This window comes from Salminus brasiliensis, chromosome 21, assembly GCF_030463535.1.
Source record: "Salminus brasiliensis chromosome 21, fSalBra1.hap2, whole genome shotgun sequence".
Taxonomy (NCBI): domain Eukaryota; kingdom Metazoa; phylum Chordata; class Actinopteri; order Characiformes; family Bryconidae; genus Salminus; species Salminus brasiliensis.
The window spans coordinates 8,762,845-8,784,005 of NC_132898.1; the positions used below are offsets into that span (position 1 = coordinate 8,762,845).

The 21,161-nt window shown below is 39.3% G+C and overlaps 2 protein-coding genes across 3 annotated transcripts; one reads left to right on the top strand and one right to left on the bottom strand.

Annotated features, from left to right (window-relative positions):
• Positions 1-224: 224 nt before the first annotated feature.
• On the top strand, positions 225-9,952 carry cdk5rap1 (CDK5 regulatory subunit associated protein 1). Its single transcript, XM_072666371.1, has 13 exons — positions 225-723; positions 829-932; positions 1,015-1,049; positions 1,162-1,262; positions 1,534-1,738; positions 2,317-2,437; positions 3,105-3,338; positions 3,439-3,536; positions 3,645-3,700; positions 3,792-3,922; positions 5,252-5,401; positions 6,338-6,478; positions 7,438-9,952. Exons 1-13 carry the CDS (start codon positions 462-464, stop codon positions 7,546-7,548), a joined length of 1,749 nt encoding a protein of 582 aa, XP_072522472.1. The 5' UTR covers positions 225-461; the 3' UTR covers positions 7,549-9,952.
• On the bottom strand, positions 7,654-20,655 carry LOC140543306 (bactericidal permeability-increasing protein-like). 2 transcript variants are annotated; one of them, XM_072666372.1, is made up of 16 exons: positions 20,557-20,655; positions 17,334-17,454; positions 16,579-16,693; positions 15,694-15,825; positions 15,426-15,581; positions 13,935-13,998; positions 13,780-13,840; positions 12,234-12,325; positions 11,937-12,113; positions 11,196-11,255; positions 10,125-10,292; positions 9,972-10,039; positions 8,505-8,547; positions 8,336-8,399; positions 8,181-8,257; positions 7,654-7,896 (listed from the first exon to the last, which is right to left on the bottom strand). In XM_072666372.1, exons 1-16 carry the CDS (start codon positions 20,590-20,592, stop codon positions 7,855-7,857), a joined length of 1,476 nt encoding a protein of 491 aa, XP_072522473.1. In that variant the 5' UTR covers positions 20,593-20,655; the 3' UTR covers positions 7,654-7,854. The 2 variants fall into 2 exon arrangements, with proteins under 2 accessions (XP_072522473.1, XP_072522474.1); XM_072666373.1 differs by having other exon boundaries at positions 17,334-17,449; positions 20,557-20,645.
• Positions 20,656-21,161: the final 506 nt, after the last annotated feature.

A 21,161-nucleotide genomic window follows, 5' to 3' on the forward strand; every position in this document is an offset into this window, starting at 1 on the left:
TCTGAAGAAACAATGAATGAGCAGGTGTCCCAATACTTTTTTTCTTTCTTACAACAATAATGCATCCATTTGACTGATTTTCTGTATTTAAAAACATTTTTCTGTTTGTGTGATTAAGTATAAAAACGAGGCTTCTAGGAGGTTTTAGCACTGAAGCTTCTTACCGTTCATTTTTGAAGACTCTTATTTTGACAACTGCACTGGCTTTAGCAGCCATGCTAGCGGGCAATGTCAACACTGCGCGAGGACACACGTGAACTATTATTCTTTTACCATATTAGTTTGTAGTAGCTAGTTTAGATGTTAAGCAAGTAAAATTCATATGTTTAATACTTAAGCTATTTTTCTCGAGTTCACTCGTTTTATTCTCAAGGAAAATGACTTTACTCCACCGCTAATCTGTCGGTATTAATGTCCTGCTTATTGGGTTGATACAACATTTAGCACTAAATCTAGCTGAGATGCTTCCCAGCACTTTTAGACTTTTTGTGTTTTCAAAACACACACATTTCCCTCGACGAGCAGTCAAATACAGGTGTTATTGCTCCGCTTCTGCTGAAGATACTGACGAGACAAGAGTGAGGCGATTTAAGACCAAGCTGTCTTCTGGTCCAGACTTCCACGACTTTATCAGAGATACTTCAGACAAGAAGTCTCCTGACCCACAAACTGAATATGAACAGCCTTATCTTCCTCACATTTCCTCAGGAAATGTACGAAAAGGTTTGTGACAGCCTGCATTCACAGTATTATAATCATATAATAGTTAGTGGTTGGAAGGGTAATTTCCTCCCCCCCATCATATGTCCATGTTTTCATCTCATGTAGTGCATTTTGAAACCTATGGCTGTCAGATGAACGTCAACGACACTGAAATTGCATGGTCCATTCTGCAGAAGGGAGGATATTTAAGGACATCTGAGCTCTCAGAGGTTAGGTTTTGCACTTCGATTCTCAAAGACATGCCTTTCTCCTAATGATTTGACTCTCATGTTTCTCACATTTCTCTTCCAGGCAGATGTGGTGCTTCTCGTCACTTGTTCCGTAAGGTTGGAGTAGTCCCTGTTTTCGTTTTCGCAGTACAAACACTAATCTGCACATTATCATGCATGTATATCCCGGTGAACTGCTGCTTGTATTCAGTGTGGCTTCTCTTTTCAGGGAAAAGGCAGAGCAGACCATCTGGAACAGACTTAAACAGCTCACAGTGCTTAAAAAGAAGCGTTTAAAGGCCAACGCTCAGTTAAAAATAGGAATCCTAGGTAATTTCTTTCTTCAGCAATGTCTTTCTTTAGTCTCTTTCTTTAGGCCCATTCCTTAACATGTCTTATTTTGATGATGCCTGAGTCGTAATGTATTTTGAACAAATTCAAAATGTCCTGTTTATAGTTTATATAAAAACTGACAGTGATGAGCTAGAGCAAGGCAGAACTGATAAGTGTCCAGTGCCACATAAAAACATGTTTAAAGCTTACGGTCACATCATATATTGTTATAATAATGACTTACTGTGTCTCCTGCCCTGTACTGTAGGCTGCATGGCAGAGAGGCTGAAGACGGAGTTGTTGGAGAAGGAGAAGCTGGTGGACGTTGTAGCAGGGCCAGATGCCTACAGAGATTTGCCCAGGCTTCTGTCACTTGCTCATGGAGGGCAGAGGGCCAGCAATGTCCTGCTTTCTCTGGAGGAGACCTACGCTGATGTCATGCCCGTGCACAATTCAGGACACAGTGCTTTTGTGTAAGTGTCTCGTATATTTAAGGATCTAAATTAGGGCTGCGCAGTGTATCGTTTTATTGTTGTTGCAGTCTTTTGGGTCTTGTTATAGATGACATTTGTAGCTGGTAATCAGCGAGTCACAAATAAAGTGCCGTCTGACCATCAAATAAATCACCAGTGACCATACAGTTAAAATGCAGAATATTAGCTTTATTTTTAATTATATTTATATGCATTTTGAGTGCACCATTTAAACACTGGTCCTAAACTTTCAGTTTCAAAGTCACTCCTGCTTTTACTTTATCTGGTTACTTATGAAGACATCACAAAGGCTTTGCTGCATTGAGGATGAAAGTGAAATAAAGCTTCAAAGGCACTGCCCTAGTGTTCCAGATATTCTTCATGCTGTTAGATATTTCACTTCAAACAATACCTCTGTGTCAACCTTTTTAAAGTCCTGTTGACCATTACAATTAGTTATGGACTCTTCTGTGGATTTGACCATCCCTAATACGATTACAGTCATAATGGTGTCTCTTTGCCTTAAAGTTTATCTTGTATTATATATTCTGTATTTTGTCCCTGTGTGACTACTGTAGGTCTATTATGCGGGGCTGTGACAACATGTGCAGCTTTTGTGTCGTGCCATTCACCCGAGGAAGAGAGAGAAGCAGACCAGTGTCCTCCATACTGGAAGAAGTCCGGCTGCTGTCTGACCAGGTGTCTCACCTTGACAGCTGTAGATTTTACACATGACCGTTTTCTCACAGAATTAAATGGGATGTCTTTGTTATTGTGTCTTCAACATTGACTTGGGTACTATTGCGCTGCCACAGTGACTTGAGGGTTGTGAGTTTAAATCCCGGGCCATGCCACTTTGCCATCAGCAGCTGAAGTCAGAGAAAGCACAATTGGCCGTTCTTTCTCACCCCTCATCACTGTTAAAGCAACGTTAGACGGCATAGGTGTCTGTTAACTGGCGTGACGTAGCTGGGGACCCTTGCGCTTTCCTCTGAGCATTTTGGCTGCACAGCGATGCTGCATCGGTGGCAGTTAAAAAGAGGCGTATCGGAGGAGACGTGTTAAGTCCTGACCGTCCTAGTGTTGGGGGCATTGCTAGTGATGGGGGAGCTACTAGCTATTAAGTGGGTTGGCAGAACCGAATTGGGAGAATAAAAAAGAGTGAGGTAGAGCTAAAGATTTAAGACTTGGGTAGATGATCTCTATTCGCATTGGCTGACCTGTACTGTGCCTTATGTGGAATGTGGACTAATATAAATACCTACATGCTAATGACATCACAACCATGACAAATATAAAGCAGACTGTTCTCTGTGTTCTCCTTTTCATTTTCTAAAACATTTCTGAAATATTATTGTGGGTGCAGGGTGTGAAGGAGGTGACTCTGCTGGGGCAGAATGTGAACAGCTACAGAGACATTTCGGAGGAGCAGATCAGCAGCTCTGAGGTCGGTTCACGGCTCAGTCGAGGCTTCAGCACAGTGTACCGTGCCAAGAAAGGCGGCATGCGATTTGCTGAACTTCTGGACCGTGTGTCCCTTGTAGACCCTGACATGAGGATACGCTTCACCTCTCCCCATCCCAAAGACTTCCCAGATGAGGTATACACTATTGAACCATAGAATTTGGAGTTCAGGAGTTTTCAGTACTGAATTTCGTATAATTTTGTGATGATGTGGTGTGTCTGTGTATTCCCTGAAGGTGTTACAGTTGATCCAGGAAAGGAAGAACATCTGCAAGCAGATCCACCTGCCAGCTCAAAGTGGCAGCAGTCGAGTTTTACAGACGATGAGACGCGGGTAAGGCATAATTTCATAATAATATGACTTAATACAGAATCAGTGAAGGCTCTCTAGGTCAATTTACTTCATTTACTTGAATCTGCTTTTATCTGTCTGTTCTTTAAGGTACACCAGGGAAGCATACCTTGAATTGGTGGAAAATATTCGAAAAATTATACCAGGTGTCATTTCATCACATTCCAAGTATTCTAGAAAGTTATCCAGCAGTTACATGAAGAACTGTGTATTAAAGGGAACTATTACTTGTTGCAGGGGTCAGTCTGAGCAGTGACTTTATTGCTGGCTTCTGTGGGGAGACAGAGGAGGACCACCAGCAGACCATGTCTCTGCTCAGGGAGGTGGGCTACAATATAGGGTTTCTGTTCGCCTACAGCATGAGAAAGGTGAGCTGAATGTATATTTCTTACATTACAACATGAGGAGCAGTATATGAAACACTATTATGGGAAACAAAATAAATTGATTTCTAATTAGTATTTTCTAACTTGGAAATTCAGCAGCACAGCATTCACAATATCCAGTGTTTCTAGGGATTCCTCAGCACTGCAATACTAGCCAAGCCCTGTTATGTATATTATAGTGAATTCCATGAACGTTTTATCATGATTTATGAGGATATCATGAAGTTGTAGTAAGAAACACTGTATTGCCGCTGCTTTGCAATTTTTTTAAATGGTCACTAAAATCAGCATTATGCAGCATTTTCACCATAAAAACTAATTTTGATGGTCCAGCATAGGACTGCGTTGTTGCTACTCCAGGCTTAGCATTCTGCTGACTGCAGTATACTTTGGAGAAGCGGGCAAGATAATGCTCACAAGAACTGCATAATGCTGCGTAACCGCTCATTCCACATGCTGCTTTTACTTTCAGTGACTGTTCTGTATCTCTCAGCTCGTCTGTTCCTTTTAGTGGCGGCTTAAAGCGCAAATTACACCTCTTAACTGTAGGGGGAGCCAAGGAGCACGAAATGCCAGTTTTCCATAGCGTTGCTTCAACTTTGAATGAAAGTCAGTGGTAAAATAATTTATTCCAAGTAATTTTGTAGCATGTCTCTTGTTCTGACCATCATAAAGAATCTAAAGAAAAAGAAAAAAATTGGAAGATTTTTAAGCGACTATCTAATTATATAAAATAATACATTTACGGTGATAAGTGGGCGGTCATATATTTTGGGAATTTCTGTCTTTAAAAAGTCGTCCCTGATCGGACATGTAACGGAAAAGCAGTCTTTGTTTATTTTTAGGATCTTGCTTTTTGTCAGTCTTAGTAGGAATCATGTCTTTTACCAATGCTGTATGGTACACCCTTGTTACTCCAGTTACTGAGCATGAATGAGTATGAAAGGATAGCATTTCAACCTTTACTATGAATTGTGAAGGTTGTTTGACCATTAACAAACAAACTGCTGTACAAACATCAAATAAATGTCACATTGTGAGAGGGTAGTTGGAGGTAGAGCTGTTCTATGTATCTCTGGTGAAAGTGCATCATGACAAATACTAAGACTGCATTGACTAAAATACAGTGACTTTTTGACAGACATTACATATTGTATGGGATTGTAACACTGCACTCTTGTACTCTTGGACACTACTGCAAAATGCACTGTATAATGGTGAGGGCATAGTGTTGTGGCTTGCTGATGCGGCTTTAAGATTATAATGGCTGTTTTATTTATTTATTTATTTATTTTATTTTATTTTCAATAGAAAACACATGCATACCACCGTCTCCAGGACGATGTCCCTGCGGAGGTGAAAAAGAGGCGCCTGGAAGAGCTTATCTCAGTATTCCGAGAGGAGGCAGCTAAGGTCAACTCCACTCTCATTGGCAGCACACAACTCGTCCTAGTGGAGGGAGTAAGTATTACAGTTGCCTTGTGAAGGAAATCCTTCACCTAAAAATTGATAGTAGCAGGTTGCCTTTAACTCGTTATTAGCAAAGCATTATTGTGTGAAGGGAACAGTATTTTTGTAAACATGCAATAAACCCTTATTGTTATTAAAATAAATAAGATGAACTAAAACAGATTAGCGGTTGGTGCTTAGTCAAGCCTTTGCACTTGATATTGAAAATCCGGAGAATTCGACCCTTCCTCTCTAGAGAGGCCACCCAGGTGCTTGTTCAGTCTCTCGTCACTTCCAGACTTGACTACTGCAACTCTCTTCTGGCTGGTCTCCCTCTGCGCACCATCAGGCCCCTGCAACTCATCCAGAATGCAGCGGCACGGGTCGTCTTCAATGTCCCAAAATTTAGCCATGTCACTCCACTGCTGCGTTCTCTCCACTGGCTTCCTGTAGCTGCCCGCATCAGATTTAAAACCCTGACGCTGGCCTACAAAGCCAAGAACGGACCAGCCCCTCCGTATCTAATGGCAATGGTCAAAAGCCGATCCGCACCAAGAGCCCTTCGAGCTTCAAGTACGGCTCGGCTCGACCCACCATCCCTCAAAATCCGCGGAAGACAAGCGTCCAGGCTTTTTTCTGTCCTGGCACCAAAGTGGTGGAACGAGCTGCCCCTGGATGTCCGAACGGCAGAGTCGCTCGCTGTCTTCAAACGCAGACTGAAGACCCACCTCTTCAGAGAGTACTTGGACGAATAGTTCTATGGTCGCCTTATTGTATTGTGTTTAGCAATGTCTAAGCTTGGAGGTATCTTTTGTATTAGTCTATTCTAACTAGCTGAGGTTTTCTTGGGTAAATAGCAAAGCACTTTGTAAGTCGCTCTGGATAAGAGCGTCTGCTAAATGCCGTAAATGTAAATGTAAATGTAAAATGTTTATCTGTACATTTCAGGAGAGTAAACGGTCATCTCAGGAGCTATGTGGTCGGAATGATGGGAACTTGAAGGTGATTTTCCCAAGAAAGGATTTGCCCCCTCAGATCACAGACACCAGTACTCTCCCTATTAAAGCTGGGGACTATGTACTAGTGAAGGTGAGTTCTTGCGTATAAACTGCCTGCTTCAGTAAATTCTTTAATCCACAGTTTGCCAACGAGCTGCAGGTTTTCATTCAACCAAAGCTGGAAACAATGTGATTAATTGTTGTTGAAGACCAACTGATCAGACAACCTTGCTCTACAGTAAGACTGAAAAGGGATAAGCATTGCCATTGTTACCTGAATTAGATGATTTTAAATATGCCTTCTTGATAAAGTTATAGAAAGGCAAGTAATAATTTAGTTGTTTTTTAAAATTATAATCTTTGCAGTAAAGCCCCGTACTTCCTTTATTCTTTTCATTTTTACTAATATTGTTTAATAATAAAATCACTAAGTAGGATATAAATAAAGTGCTCACAATATAATAGGATGCTGTTGTATTAGTTGTTACCTATTGGCTTTTATTTGGGGAAACTAGTGCACTGACATTATATTGAAAAAGTACACATTACATCTACAGGAGCTTTTATGACCTTCCATTCTACATCTATAGGCATTAATATGGAGTTGGTCCCCTTTGCAGCTCTAACAGCAGGTTTGAAACTCATCAGTTATGTCAGCAGAACGTTATGTGCTATGCTCCTGCTGTGGCTTCTAACTGCTTGCACTTTCAATAATACTGCTCGCAGTTGATTGTGAAATATCCAAAGTGAGATACTTGTTGCAACAGAGGTATCTTATTACAGTATCACGCTGGAATTCAGTGAACTCTTTAAAACGATCTGTTCCTTTACTAATGTCCGTACACTAGATTACACTACATGACTCGATGCATGATTTTATACACCTGTGGCAATGGGGCTGAATAAAACGATTTCAGTGATTGAGAGTGTGTCCCAATACTTTTGTCCATATAGTGTATCATCAGTTCAGCAGGCTATGCAATCTCCTGTAAGTAGGTGTAACCAGGCTGTTGTATTGCTGTGATGGTTATTGCTCTCTCTTCTTCGCAGATTACCTCAGCAAACTCACAGAGCCTGCGAGGCCAAGCAGTCAGCCACACCTCCCTGAGTGACAGCATAAAAACCGAGAAGCTTCTCGGTGAACGGGCAGCTTCATGTTAACCAGCAGGTTCTTTAGGATTTGTACTGTGTACTTGTGTGTGATGTGGCTGTGGACGGATTATTTAAAGCACATTGTATAAATGGCTACATTAAATGGGAAAAGAAAAAATTACATTTATTTATTTAAGATCATATTTGCTATCATACAAAGGTCATGTGTTATAGCAAACAGTGGAAATGCATCAGTATCCTATTAAATGGTCTGCTAAACGTTTCCTTCATTAGAAAATCACATCATCTTTATTCATTGAGAAAATATCAAAGAAAGAATAGTTCAGTTTAACAGCCGTAGACATCAAGTACGGATTATCCTGTGAATTTAACGTCTGTCCCGATCAACATGTAGTCCTGTCAGAACAAAATGCATTTAGAAAGGGTTAAAATAAGATATTTACACATTACATATCATGATATTTAGTTTTTACACCAACTATAAAGAGCCTTTAAATCCCACCAGTGGTGTTCTATATATGTAAAGTTGGCACGGTTCTAGAAATATTAATAAGACCTGTATGTAATTGTCATATAATTATATTATCATACCATTATATCCCCCATTTCTAGCTTCAAAGATGATCAAAACTGATCAGTTTACATAATAATGGTTATTCATATCAGTGATTGAATTGTACCTTCAGAATCTGAAGCTGAGCGTTCACCAGATTCATCTTTCCAATGGCAGGCAAAGGATAACCTTGCTGTAGGCGGGCTGTAATGAAGGGAGTTCGTAGATTAAAAATGCTTTTGAGAAGAATAAATCAGGAGTACAGTCAGGTTGTGTACTCACCATTAACCTTGGGTATGACTACAACTTTCAAAACCATTAGGAAGATGTTGTCAAGTGATTTCACCTGTAGAACACATACATGTAGTTAGCTGTGTAACTGTGTGTTTTTCTTTTAGACCTTTTTTTTTTTTTTTTTTTTGGGAACACTGGGTGGCTTTTGTGGTCCTACCTGAAATGGTCCCACATAGCTTGTTCCTAAGGTCATGACAATTCTGTGGTAAAAAGAAAAATAAGCATAAAAGGTTGGGTTCCTAGTCAAAAGTGAGTAGAACTGATTTCCGGAAAAAAAACCAAAAAACAGTTAAAGATGAAACCTTATTTTCAGCATTTTTAACAAGATGATTGTATTTTCTTTGTTCTGTTCAGTTTGAAGTACGAAAAAGGAGAAGCAGGCAGCCTATGACATTTGAGATATATTAGCTCCTTAGGGCGACGGCTTGTTCACAGTCGTTGTTGGGAAAAGCCAGATTATTTCAAAGCTTTATAAATACTGTCTCATCGTCATTGGGTACGTCCCAATTGTTTACTACTTACTAACTAGTTTTTTAGTATGTAGTATGTAGTAAAGATTCTACATTGAGTATGCTCAAATATCCACAATGCATACTCTGAACCGGTTGTTTTTTTAAATGTGGTCCAGAAGGGGGAACTGTCCTCACACAGTATGCAAGGTGAAATGGAAAGGGAGTAGCCTCTTACGTCTGGAGTAATTATAAGAAAAAATGGCAGATAACAATGCAAGTGTAGTGGCACGGCAGCTGGAGTACTTGCAGTGACATATGTTGTCATAGACATGCTTTTCTTTCTTTGCAAAATATTTAGTACATTAATTTTGGGTGAACTAACCTGCCAACCTCACAGCATTAAGATTAGTATGCAGTTTATTCATTATAGTATTATTGTGTAGTACACAGTTGGGACACAGCCCCAACAATCAGCAGTCCTGGACTCCTCTCTGCAGCTGCCTAGCAATTAAAAACAATAATTGATGCCCATAAAGCAGGAGATTGTATAAAAAGCAAGCCTTCAGATAACTATTTACATAGGTTGTAATGTAATTAAGAAATGCTGGTCAACCCAAACGGTGGATGTCAAGATTCAAAAGGCCAAGAAAACTGTCCCATAGCTTGTAGTATAACTAGAAAGGCCCATTGTTTAATTGCAAAAGACCTATAGGATGATGTAGCAAACTCTGGAGTGGTGGTTAAAATGCTTAAAATATGAAAAATGTTTCATCTTTAACTTTATGCCTTTTGAAAGTTATGTCCTTTTTTTCCCTTTACTTCTCATTAACATATGTTTTGATCAAGCGTGCCCAAGGGTTTGGGGGCATATTTTCTGTTGCATAAGAAAAATATTCATGCAAATGTTCACAAATTATGTATTGGTCATAATTTGCTGAGGTGAAACTCGAATATAGAAACCCAATGTGATTAAACATCTTTGCATTGTTTTGTCAAAGGAAAAATGTCAAGATCTGAACAGTTTTTTATTGAATGTAATTTTACATATTCATTATCTAATTAATTTTTTCCCAAATGAACAACAGTATTAAAAAACTAAAATAAGCCCCACATTTATAACAGACAGTGTGGGCCTACCTTAGTTTCTACAGTATGTTTATTCTGTGTCTTACTGATTAAGGGTCAGAGCTCCCGTCACTTTAATCCCAGTCACAGAAATCTTGGCGCTCACACTGGCATCCTGTGGGTAGAAGACGCATGATGTGTCATGGAAAATATTATCTCCAGCCCAAACAGTGCCCCGGGTTCTGTTCTGTGTGACTCACCACATTGAGAATAAAGAGAGGAGACAGGGTAGTGTTGGGCTGAATAGCGTAAGCTGTGACCGTGCTGTTCACTTGTAGAGTCACATTGTTGGGTTCAAATGTGATGGTTGGCTCCTTCGCTGTCTTTACCAGGAGCTTCATCATCAGGCCTGGATATTGCTTAGCAATCTGACAGAAAGACCAATTGACCAGTTAAAGGAATACTTCACCCAAACATGTTTCACAAAGTAAGAGTTCTCAGCTAACTGAATGATTTAAGGCAAAGATCGTGTTCAACAGAAAGTGTCCCTTGTTTCTCCTCCAGTCCGACAGGCTTAGCCTTAGGCTTAAAGAAATTACCCTTTTTCAAATACTCCCTGATGTTAAGAATACGAATGAAAGCTGGTATGAGGCTGATTAGCAGGAGCTAGGGCTGCACAATATGGACAAAATATTAATATTGTGATTATATTGCTATACAATTAGTCTTGCAGTATGTTACTTATGTTGGTAAGCAGGCTTCAGACTGACACAGCCTTAGTATACTCCTAGCATCATGTGATGAGGATAGTTCTAGCAAGTTGCTACTTTCATGTTGCATTTTTTTAAATGTTGTAAATGTAAATGTAGTTGGTGGGACTCGGAACAAAAACCCATGACAACAATGTACTGTGCAGCTATAGCTGGAGATGATGCTAACTCATCCGCAGATGAGATGCATTCATACTCAACCATTGCATATGATGAACATAAGCTCCATGGACAAAAACATTGTCACCTTGTGTGTTTAAGGTGGTAGGTTGGTAGGTTTTCTGTCTCGATCGTTGTGTGGAAAATTGATTGCCGGTAGACCGTTTGTGGTCGTACACCTGCAAATTCAGCTACTTCCCTTGGCATGTCCATATGCAACAACACCTTTTTACCAATCATTTGTGACCCATTTTCCACACATCCAACGAGAAATAAACGGCACCGTACTACCCCTTCTCAATCCCGTCACACACCCCACAGGTATTTATAGCCCAATCATCTGAAGGAGCTCATGATATTGTATGTATGTATGTTATGAGTGAAAGAAGTAATACTTCGTACTTGTGGAATGAAGGCTCCAAATGTCCTCGTGTTCAGTCGAATGGGGGAACTTTGAGGTATCTGTCAGAGGAAACATTTTTTGATTGGGAAGTTGTTTAGTCAAACAAGTCACACAATCAAAGTCTGATCTTGTAGTGTACATTTTGAATAAAAGTTAAAAAATACCACTCGTGAGTTATCTTGTTCAGAAACTGACCCGATTGTTCTTTTGGAGGCAAATGTAGCCTGTTTGCAGCAAATAACTACTTTAGAATTACCACTGTTGCAATTATTAATACTGAAGTAGTTTGAATCACTAAATCGCATTGCAGAATCAAGTCAAAACTGAAGCATTCATAATTTACAAAAATCACCAAGTCAGTAATCATTAAATGATTATGAAATGAATCGATTGACTATCATCTCAAATACTTAAACCCCTGCATTTAAGGGTGACAAATAAGGACTTTGTGATCAGTATGAACAGGTAGGTTTTGTTGTCACAGATTAAACCTCAGACTAAAATCTTAGACGTGCATGTGCTTCTTCTTCCAAGAGTTTCTCATTTCCTGTTCTGCATGTAAATTAAACCCATTATCAAAAATAGGCATCCAGGATGCATCCTATCTGTTCCTGTGTTACTGTGTTTATAGCTCAGTTGCATTGTCTTTTGAGTCGTTTTGCAGTAAGCCAATTTGCCGTATGCAACCGGGTTACAACACCCACACATGTTAGTGGTGGCTACCAGTGGTTTGTGCTCACCATGTCGTCTGTGATGTAGAGGCTGAGGGCTCCAGCTCTGTTGTAAACGAAGCCTGCTGAGTTGGGGGTGAAGGCAGATAGTCCGATGTACAGCATATTACTGTCCTGAGGGGGCAGGAAGAATGGGGAGGGCGAGAAAGGAGGCTCCTTATGCTGTCCAATGTTATAAAATTCACCCTGCAGAGAAAGCAATGGTGAAATAAAGAAAAGATGAGATAAAAAGATGAGGCGAATGATCTGAAACCAGTGAGTTCTTCTCTGATTGTGACTTGGCTTGACAATGTAATGGGAGCTCACCTTTAAACTGAGGTCGATGCTGGAATTGGAAACGACGGGTGACTCTACCATAGAATATTCGATTTCAGCATACTTGTCAACTTGAGCTAAAACTAAGGGATCAGAGAATTAAAAAATGCTTTTCTGTGACATCAATTGTGTTTTTCACATTCTCACATAAAAATGTAGAAGTGTATAGAGCTGTTAAAACAGTTATTTAATTAGCCAATCATGTGACATGGCTACAGAATGCCAAAAAAGACTCCACCATTACACCATCTCTAACTGTCTGGACTGTTGACACAAGTTAGGTTGGGTCCATGGATTAATGCTGTTGGCATCAAATTCTGACCCTACCATCTGTATGCCTAGGCAGAAATCAGAATTTATCAGTCCAGGCTATGTTTAGCAGTCTTCAGCTGTTCAGCTTTGGCGAGCCTGTGCATGTAAGCTGTGCATCCTGAGATGCTTATATCCAGCTCCAACCAGTCTGGTCATTCTCTGTTGACCTCTCTAATTAACAGGTTTTCATCCACAGGACTGGGGTTCTTTATTCTACTATTCTGAAACTGTTCATACCTAGAATTAACACCATTTTAGGTGATCGGATCATGTTCTGATATCGCTTGTCAGCATGAAGCCTGGTGTAAACACCCCCAGGTCGCTTTATGATTATGGATTATGATCAGTTCACAACCACAGTCGGACCACAGAGGTGGTCATAGATGGATTTGCTCTATATTTAATAAAAGTTTAAACGTAATGCTTTTTCTGTGTTTGGATCAGGCAAGTGGAAATATGTCTGTCAAAAAAAAGTTATAAGTACAGTGAATCTTGGCTTCTCTTTCCCTCTTGCTCTATTGCCCTCTCTCCCATTGGTGCTTGCACTACTGCTTATTTACTGGTAGATGTGACCTGTATTACAGAGACTGTTGACTTTTGGTTTAAATGGTCCCTCGCCAATTTCTGTTTTCAGATGGAGCCGTTACAGGAACGCGAGAACCATCTACTGTTCCACTGCGCTGTAGAACCCCTACCCTTTTTCACAACTGTTCACAGTCTCCTGGAGCAGGACAATTTAGATAAGAAACCGCTGTTTACAAGACGGTAAAATGGAAATGATGTACGAGTGGTGTGCTTTTTACACAGGAAAGTAAAATCAGATGTCCTCTGGTCACTCTGGGAGGCGTATTCTAGTGTAAACAGAAGCTAGAAAACAGAAGTCTAAAATACTCAAACAAACAATCGTGCCATGCTCAAAATCCCATTCTGATGGTTGATGTAAACAATAGTGAAGCTGATGGCCTGTATCTGCATGACTTTATGTATTGCGCTGCTGTCATAAGGATTGCCTGATTAAATAATTGCATTAATAGGCATTCGTTTTCCATTGTACCCCTAATACAGCCAGCTCCCGACCAATTTTTGCAACCCGTAACATTGAACAGGACCAGCATATATAATATTATATTTATGTATTGGAAACATGATTGATTATGTATTATGAAAACGATAATTCCCAACTTTTTGTACAACGATAGTATGCACTACTGATTAAGGGTCCTACCATTTAATGTTTTCAGGCGGGGATTCATCTCATCTATGGCATCAGCCACCAGAGGACAGATCTGAAACAACAGGCATTTGCTGTTTCATAAATGCGTGTCGTACATTATTTCTTTTTGTTGACTTGCTGTCTTTTTCACAATCTAGGGACCTCACCTGTTTCTGCAGGGCACTGCGCAGAGCCTTGTCAATGTATTTACTAAACAGATTATACAGCCAGCTGGTTGGGGAGAGAATGGAATAAAGCAGTGTTACTTTGAATATCAATTACTCTGTGCAGCTTAAGGGTAATTCAGACATTGTCGGTAAGCCTAGGATTGCTCTGACTGAACAGCTGTGCAACTGCTGAAACTCCTGGGTGGCTGGTAAAGAGCTTGTTGTTCTTGAACTAGAACTAGACAATCACAAAACAACCGTGGGAACATGGATAAAAAACAACAGTTCCTTTTCTTTGAATATGTTGAGTAAAATGGGTTATTCATATTTAGAGAAGTAGTCTTGAAACTGCGTTGGGAACATGGCTTTGGGAACAAGGTTTATTTGACATGGATTTAAATACATATGCGGTAGTATGTTTAAAGTCTACTGAAAACAATTCCATTTTAGCACAGAATACACAATAAAGCACATAATCATGTTTAGTAAAGTTTAGTCCTCCTTATACTATGAATGGCACTACTGAGTGAACAAGACAATTAGTGTGAACACTAATTGTTAAAAAGGAAGGTATTCTTTTTTACTGTGGCCCATAAGAATGTAGTTACTGAATTGACAAATGTATGTTTTTATAGCCAAGTGCAACTTGACCCTTACAAGTTTTATTTTGGACTGCGACTACACTGTGAACTATAATAACAGTGAATGTCTAGCCCACTTTTTAGTTCATGAAAGTATACTTTAAGTGTTATGTAGGTGTAAGAATATTAAACTTATGAGAATACAACTATTTTACTTCTAGTCTTCCTAGGGAACTCGCACCTTTTAGCATGGCCAGTTCAAATGTGATGTGCATTTTCGGAAGGAGAGAAGGAAGCAGAGTGCTTTGAGGAGGCCCTCACGGACACTAGGAGAACACAGCAAAAACCTTGTAGGCAGTGACCAAAGTTTGGAGTTGTGTGACATATGCACTACCTGTGGTGCCACCGTGCCACCCCAGATAAATTACACTTAAGATTTATTTTGTTCTGCAACTGCACTACAAACTTATGCTGTTAGTTTATACTCATCTGTGTCTTCATTTGAACTTGACATAATCCTTATAATGTACTACTTTTAAGTATGCTACTAGTTTTTGTTTGGGTATTATTTTTTAATTTGTGAAAGTGTATAGTAAGTAAACCACTGGACCACTTACCAGTGGTCTACACATTTAAACATGTATAAGACATACTCAGGATTAAAAGCATAATTGTTTTCTTTATCATCTTTGATTTTGTGTCATTCAGCCACAAATCCATCCCATACCCAACCCACAAGCCTATACTAAAACTTTATCTATACGGCAGGAATACTTGGTTATATTTTTTAAGTATATTCAGAGCAAAGGATTAAGTACAAGTACAGGCCAAATGTACTTACACTTTTCTGTATACTTGTCAGTATATATGTTCTACCATATACTAGTGTGTAGGTAGTAGGAGTGATTACCTGGCACCCCCATGAAACTTGATCTTGGCTTGGCCGACACTGGCTGCACAGTTGACACCACTAACCGTCGGCCGGCCTGTGTCGTCGCTCTTAACAGCGATGGTGGTGGAGATGGTCAGTCCGCTCACAGCCAAATCAAAGGAGCCACTGTCCTTTCTGCAGGACGGAAAATACGTTTTACTGCTGTGCTGTTAATGTACAGTAGACCAATATTCAGCCGAACTAAGCCCAGAAAAGGGATAACTATGGAAAGTTTGCTTCTGCTTACATTATCCTCAAGTATTTTACTCTCCAGTTGCCGTGCAGGTTAATGTAGGCATCAGCGATGGACAGGCTGACTCCAGTACCAGGAACCAACCTCAGCGCAGACTTGGGCAGCCCCAGATTCAAAATCTGCATCCTGTTGAGAGCATGAGGTAAGAGTTCTCAGTTCTCAGCCATGTCTTCTTAAATCGAGTGAGTTTGGTATTCAATTATTAATCTTATTCAATTATTCATAAAATATTATGAAACTAAAAACATAAGCTGCACAATATCCAAAGGTATTCAGACATTCCATTCTGATTTGAGAATCTTAAGAACTTTAAGGTGCACCCGTTGCTGATGAACCTCACATGTCTGGCTTCATGGAAAAGCGAGACACTGAAGCAGAACAGAAGCCTAAGGTCCCCATGCCCACTGCCAAGTATCAATCAGAAGGGTTTAAAGCCCCCAACTTTGGGCTGTGGAGCAGTTGAACCATGTTCTCAGTTAGAGTGATCAATTTGATCCTGGCGTATGATCCTGAACTAATCACCCAATATTAGTACCTGAGTAATTAATTAGTACTAATTCTCTTGTGGCTAAATGCAATCAAATTGTCACGTGTTCCAACATCTAGTGTAAAGCCTTCCCAGAAGAACAGAGGCTGTTGTTGCAGCAAGAGTGGACAAACTCCCCATTAACACCACTGAACCACCACAAGTTTAGATAAGATATAATATATAATTAATGTAGTTATAAATTAAGGCCTACTGATAAGACTCTTTCACTATACTTAAGACATGTCATTCTACTTAGAAAACATATTTACTCCAAATACACTTAAATTAGAAGCCCTTGGGCAGGTGCTATAGTAGTCCATTGACATCTCTATGTACAGTGTCCTCCTTACCCTGTGAGGCTGTACGAGACTTTGCCAATAGGAGACACCTTCTCTGTGCCACTCAGATCTGGAATTTTTAAGCTTTTGAGCTTCTCCTGTAAGGCGACAATCCCGATTTGGCGGCCTGCAGTCAAAATAAACACTTTTCACACATTCATTTACACTTCCGGTTGCATTCAAGCTTCACTCAAATGTAACCTCACTTTGGTTACTTTATTTCTGGGCTTTGATAGGCTACCATTGTTTAAAATACCTCCATGTTCAATGTTGTATTTGCACTGAGACAGCATATTATTAGAAGCACCTACCATGTACTTACTCTCCTTTGTCATTTTATCGGAAATATCTACCATATATAGTTGGGTCCATAAGTATTTGGTCAGTGACAGAACTTTCATAATTTTTGTTTAATAAATATTGCATTAACCGTTTAGGAATTGGAGCCATTTTTACACAGTCACAACATTTTCACAAGCTCAAAAATAATCAGACAAACTACATGTTATAATTATGAGGAACAGTAATTTGATCCGTTGAAGTGAACGACTGCCTGGAACACATTTCCATCACCAAATTCTCCCTTGAGATGCTTTTAAGTTCTTTACTGCAGCCGCCTTCAGTTGCTGTTTGTTTGAAAAGCATGCTGAATTGGGTTGAGGTCCAGTTACTAAGAGCATCCCATTTCATGGCCTTAAGAAGGTACTGTAGATACCTAATAAACTGTCAGCTGAGTGCATTCAGGCCATGTTTTGTGTTATACTTACCATACTCTAGTCCCTTTTGAGTTAGTTTCACCTTAACTCCAGCATTAGTTCCTAAAGCCTCTGGAGAAAGCAAGGCCAGCAGGGTCAGCACACACCACAGGGTCACCATGTCCACTCTGGCCTAGGAGAAGCACACATGGTTGTCAGAGCTGTCCGACAGCATGGGCATAATCTGTTCCTCCGTAAGCATTCTGTTTCTATTTTGGAAAGCACACTGACATACTTTCACAAGCTCCCCTGCTGTGCCTTGCTAATTCAGCCCTTTTGAGTCAGACAGCCTTTCTCATGCTTTGATGACCTTTTGTTTTCATGCCAGTGCATTTGATCATCCCATGGCCTGTGCCTTCTGCCATCCAAAAAAACACTGATTGAAATATTCATAATCAGCATATTGTGACAATATTATGGTATTGTTGATCATTTAGCTTGGGCAATTTCGAGTGTTGAACTTCGAGTGGCCTTGCTGTCTAACTGCTGGCCCTATCATCAGGAAATCTGAAGTTCAGTTCCCACTGATTCCATAGCCATTCCTGAGAGCAAAATTGGTCTCTGTCCATCTGGATATGTTGGAGGACCCTCCCTATCCCCCATGCATAACTCATGCACCAAGCATAACTTACAGGTAAGGTTCTCCTTTAGGTGTGTTAAGCAGTCCAATGATATTGCATTAGTGTTTGAAAAAATACTGTTGGCTGTTCTTGGCATATGCTAGCCCGCACCCTCCCAGCGCTGGTAGTATTTTGTGGGGGAGACGTAACAAGCAAGTTGAAATTGGCAATTATGAAAGTGGGATAGAAACACTAGATAGAAATTTGGGAAAAACCCAAACACTTTGGATAATAATATTGTAGCGTTTGTACGTTTGTAAACCTGTATATGACGCAGGTTTCAAACACTTATGCATAAAAACAATTTATTTAAATGTGTAGGGGCATGCAAACATCCAGAAGTGATTTAATATGATTTGTTTATCAGCTTTATTTTTTAAATTACTGAGCAGGCAATGTTTCAATAAAGCAGGATTCGTCATAGCAAAGTCAACAAACAAGCAAATAAACACAAGAGAACATATATTTGAATAACATTCCACTAATTGTGGCACGTATAATGACAGTGAATTGAATTGGCTTGAATTAAATGTATACATAGGGTTCTCCAAACACAGATTTAGCCTGACTATATTACTAAATTCATCTATGACTATATTACAGATTCCTTTGTGAATCTAAAAATGGTTGCAAGCAGTTACACATTGATCAAAGAATGGGGACTGGCCTAACTCTGACTTTTTATTTGATCATCTTTGATTGATCATAAGTTCCTCTTGCAATGGCTTGCAACTGCCCAGCATTACAAAAGAACTGATGAGTGATCATTTCACTTCATCATTTTCACTTCATCACATTGACCCCATTTAACCTCAAAAGAGGAACAAAATCTTTAGAAACTTAAACCACAATAAGAGAAGAATAGTGGCTAACAAACTTGAGCTTTTTTGCTGCTAAATGAAGAAAGAGGATTCACTGCAGTTCTTTAAGGAACTCAGCACTTGGCTTGATGCATTTAACAGGATGATATTGGTTGGTTGATATTGATAAATGTATCAATATAATGCATTGGCAGATAGTTGCTTAAAAAATAATATCACATCGGACAGATGTTTAAATTTCAACACTATTTCAAAACAACAGCTGCCAATGTGTTTCGTGTTCTGTGAGAATCTTATACTACACTAAAATATCTTAAAAAAATGGTGGAAGACCAGTTACCTCATATTCTGTCAGTAAACAGATTAATTACATAAAAATAGGGCCGTCCAACTCAAATGAGTAAGTAAGTAAGTAAATCTACGTAGTACCAACTTTAAAGTTGTAGATGAAAAGTTAACATTTCTAAGTAACATTTGCTAGAAATGTTATCTAAATACATTTCTTTTCTGAAAAAATTAAATTAGGTAAAATATTATGAAAAACAATGCTGTAGTATACTTTAATAATAATAACAATAATAATAGTAATATAATATTATTATTGCTGTTATTATTAACAACAACTAAAATACTATTAGTAATAATAATAATAATAATAATAGTATATTAGTACTATTTGCAGTGAATAGAAATAAAATGTTGCTGTCACACAAAAAAATTGTATCTCCAAAAAGGCAATTTTACAGGAGAAGGAAAAAATCTTCTAAGCTTTCAAAGGAAATCAATGTAATTGTGGAGCATTTCTATTGGTCCATATATCATTAAAAGTTGACACATTATAAAGAATAACTGCCCGATTAATTTTTTGGCAAAATGTAAATATATATAGATATATTTAAATATATATAGATACAAATAGATACATTTTTCTATTATGCTAATTCAGTTGGACTATGGTCCCATTTTCTATATTTAGATTGTTTCTGTTTTGTATATTTAATAATCTATGTATCAGCTTGGGCAGATTTGGCAATTGGATATTGGTATCGGCCTGCAGTTCCCATATTGGTGCACCCCTAGTTGTATTTACTAGAGGCTGCTTTTACTTCTACATTAGTTATTATTTCAATAAAGTAACAGCACCTTTCCTTAAATAGGCTACTCTACCTACCTCTGATCATATGACTGCTAGCTCGACTCTTCCTCCACTGCTGCTGGGCTTAGGTGGTGTCTGAGAACAGTTTTGTGAAGCTCTGAAAGAGTCGTGTGTTTATCAGCGGCACAGGCAGAATCCACATGACTTGGGGGTTGGCTTCCTGATCAGGACTAAATTGAATTAAGCCTAGCTTGAATTAAAAGAGGCCAGAAAATGAAGCGTCAGGCTGGACCTGACAAAGCCAGACATGTGATCTAATTTGTTTGTGAAGTACTCTGACTATCTCTGTCCAGATAACTGCTGTTGGAGCGGGTTTTAGAAAGTCCAACAGAGCTTTACCCTTCAGCACAAAAGTGAAAACTACATACCATGCAACCAAAACAAAAGGCCTATACACATACACATTTAAAAAGTATCGGTTCAAAATGGGCAATAGAAGAACTTTGACTTGGTCAGTATTGCCTTGAGTTCACTTTTGGAATGATATTGTGGTTCATCCTTCTGTTTCACTCTGATTTGTAACCAGTAGTCAAGAAAGGCTGTCACAGATGTGATAGTCATACGAGTTAGACAGTGGAGTTTCACCTTACATAACCTTTTCTTAACATGGTAATGAGTTATGATGCATGCAAACCTACCTGGTATTGTTGTAATGAAGTGATGTGTGGCCCCATTCTCTCTCTCTCTCCTGCTTTCTCTATCTGTCAGTGCAGGAGCAGCTCTCGGACTGGCAGCACAGCAGAATGAAAGGAGGAAGTGAAACGCATGGCCTCTAATTCTCCAGGAAGAGACTGCTCTGAAATTCACTTAGACCACATGCTTCTAAACAGATAAGTACCAAAACAAGTTTGGCTGTCAGTTGATACATTCTCAATTGAAACTATATGTTGCTCTGCTGGTCTGAACAATGGTCTGTTAAAACATAAATGTGTGGTAAATGTGTGTGTCCTCTTTGTGCCAGTACTGCTATCTATACGGTGCAGAAACTTTAGCTACTGAAGACTTAAAGTACTGTCATAAACTACTGGCAAATGGGAGACGTTAGTGGGAGTGAGATTTCCCCCACCTATTGTAATTGCCTGCGTTTGGCATGTAATAGCATGGAGGCACCAGCAGATGGCAGTAGATGGATATTTAAACCAAGCCATTGCACCGCATGGGGCTTTTCAAAAGCCATTAAGTGATCTGAAAATCCCTCTCTTTGTGCTCCAGGTGCATCTGCCCATAAACAACAGCAGAATAT

Bases quoted from the DNA above. Each gene is read 5' to 3' on its own strand.
- cdk5rap1 (XM_072666371.1), top strand. From the start codon at position 462: ATGCTTCCCAGCACTTTTAGACTTTTTGTGTTTTCAAAACACACACAT. The intron at 724-828 runs GTTTGTGACAGC...CATCTCATGTAG, and splicing joins CTCAGGAAATGTACGAAAAG to TGCATTTTGAAACCTATGGC. The intron at 3,701-3,791 runs GTGTCATTTCAT...TACTTGTTGCAG, and splicing joins TATTCGAAAAATTATACCAG to GGGTCAGTCTGAGCAGTGAC.
- LOC140543306 (XM_072666372.1), bottom strand. From the start codon at position 20,592: ATGGGGCCACACATCACTTCATTACAACAATACCAG. The intron at 11,256-11,936 runs GTGAGCACAAAC...TTCCTCTGACAG, and splicing joins TCTACATCACAGACGACATG to ATACCTCAAAGTTCCCCCAT. The intron at 8,548-9,971 runs GTAAGACACAGA...TTTTTACCACAG, and splicing joins GGAGCTCTGACCCTTAATCA to AATTGTCATGACCTTAGGAA.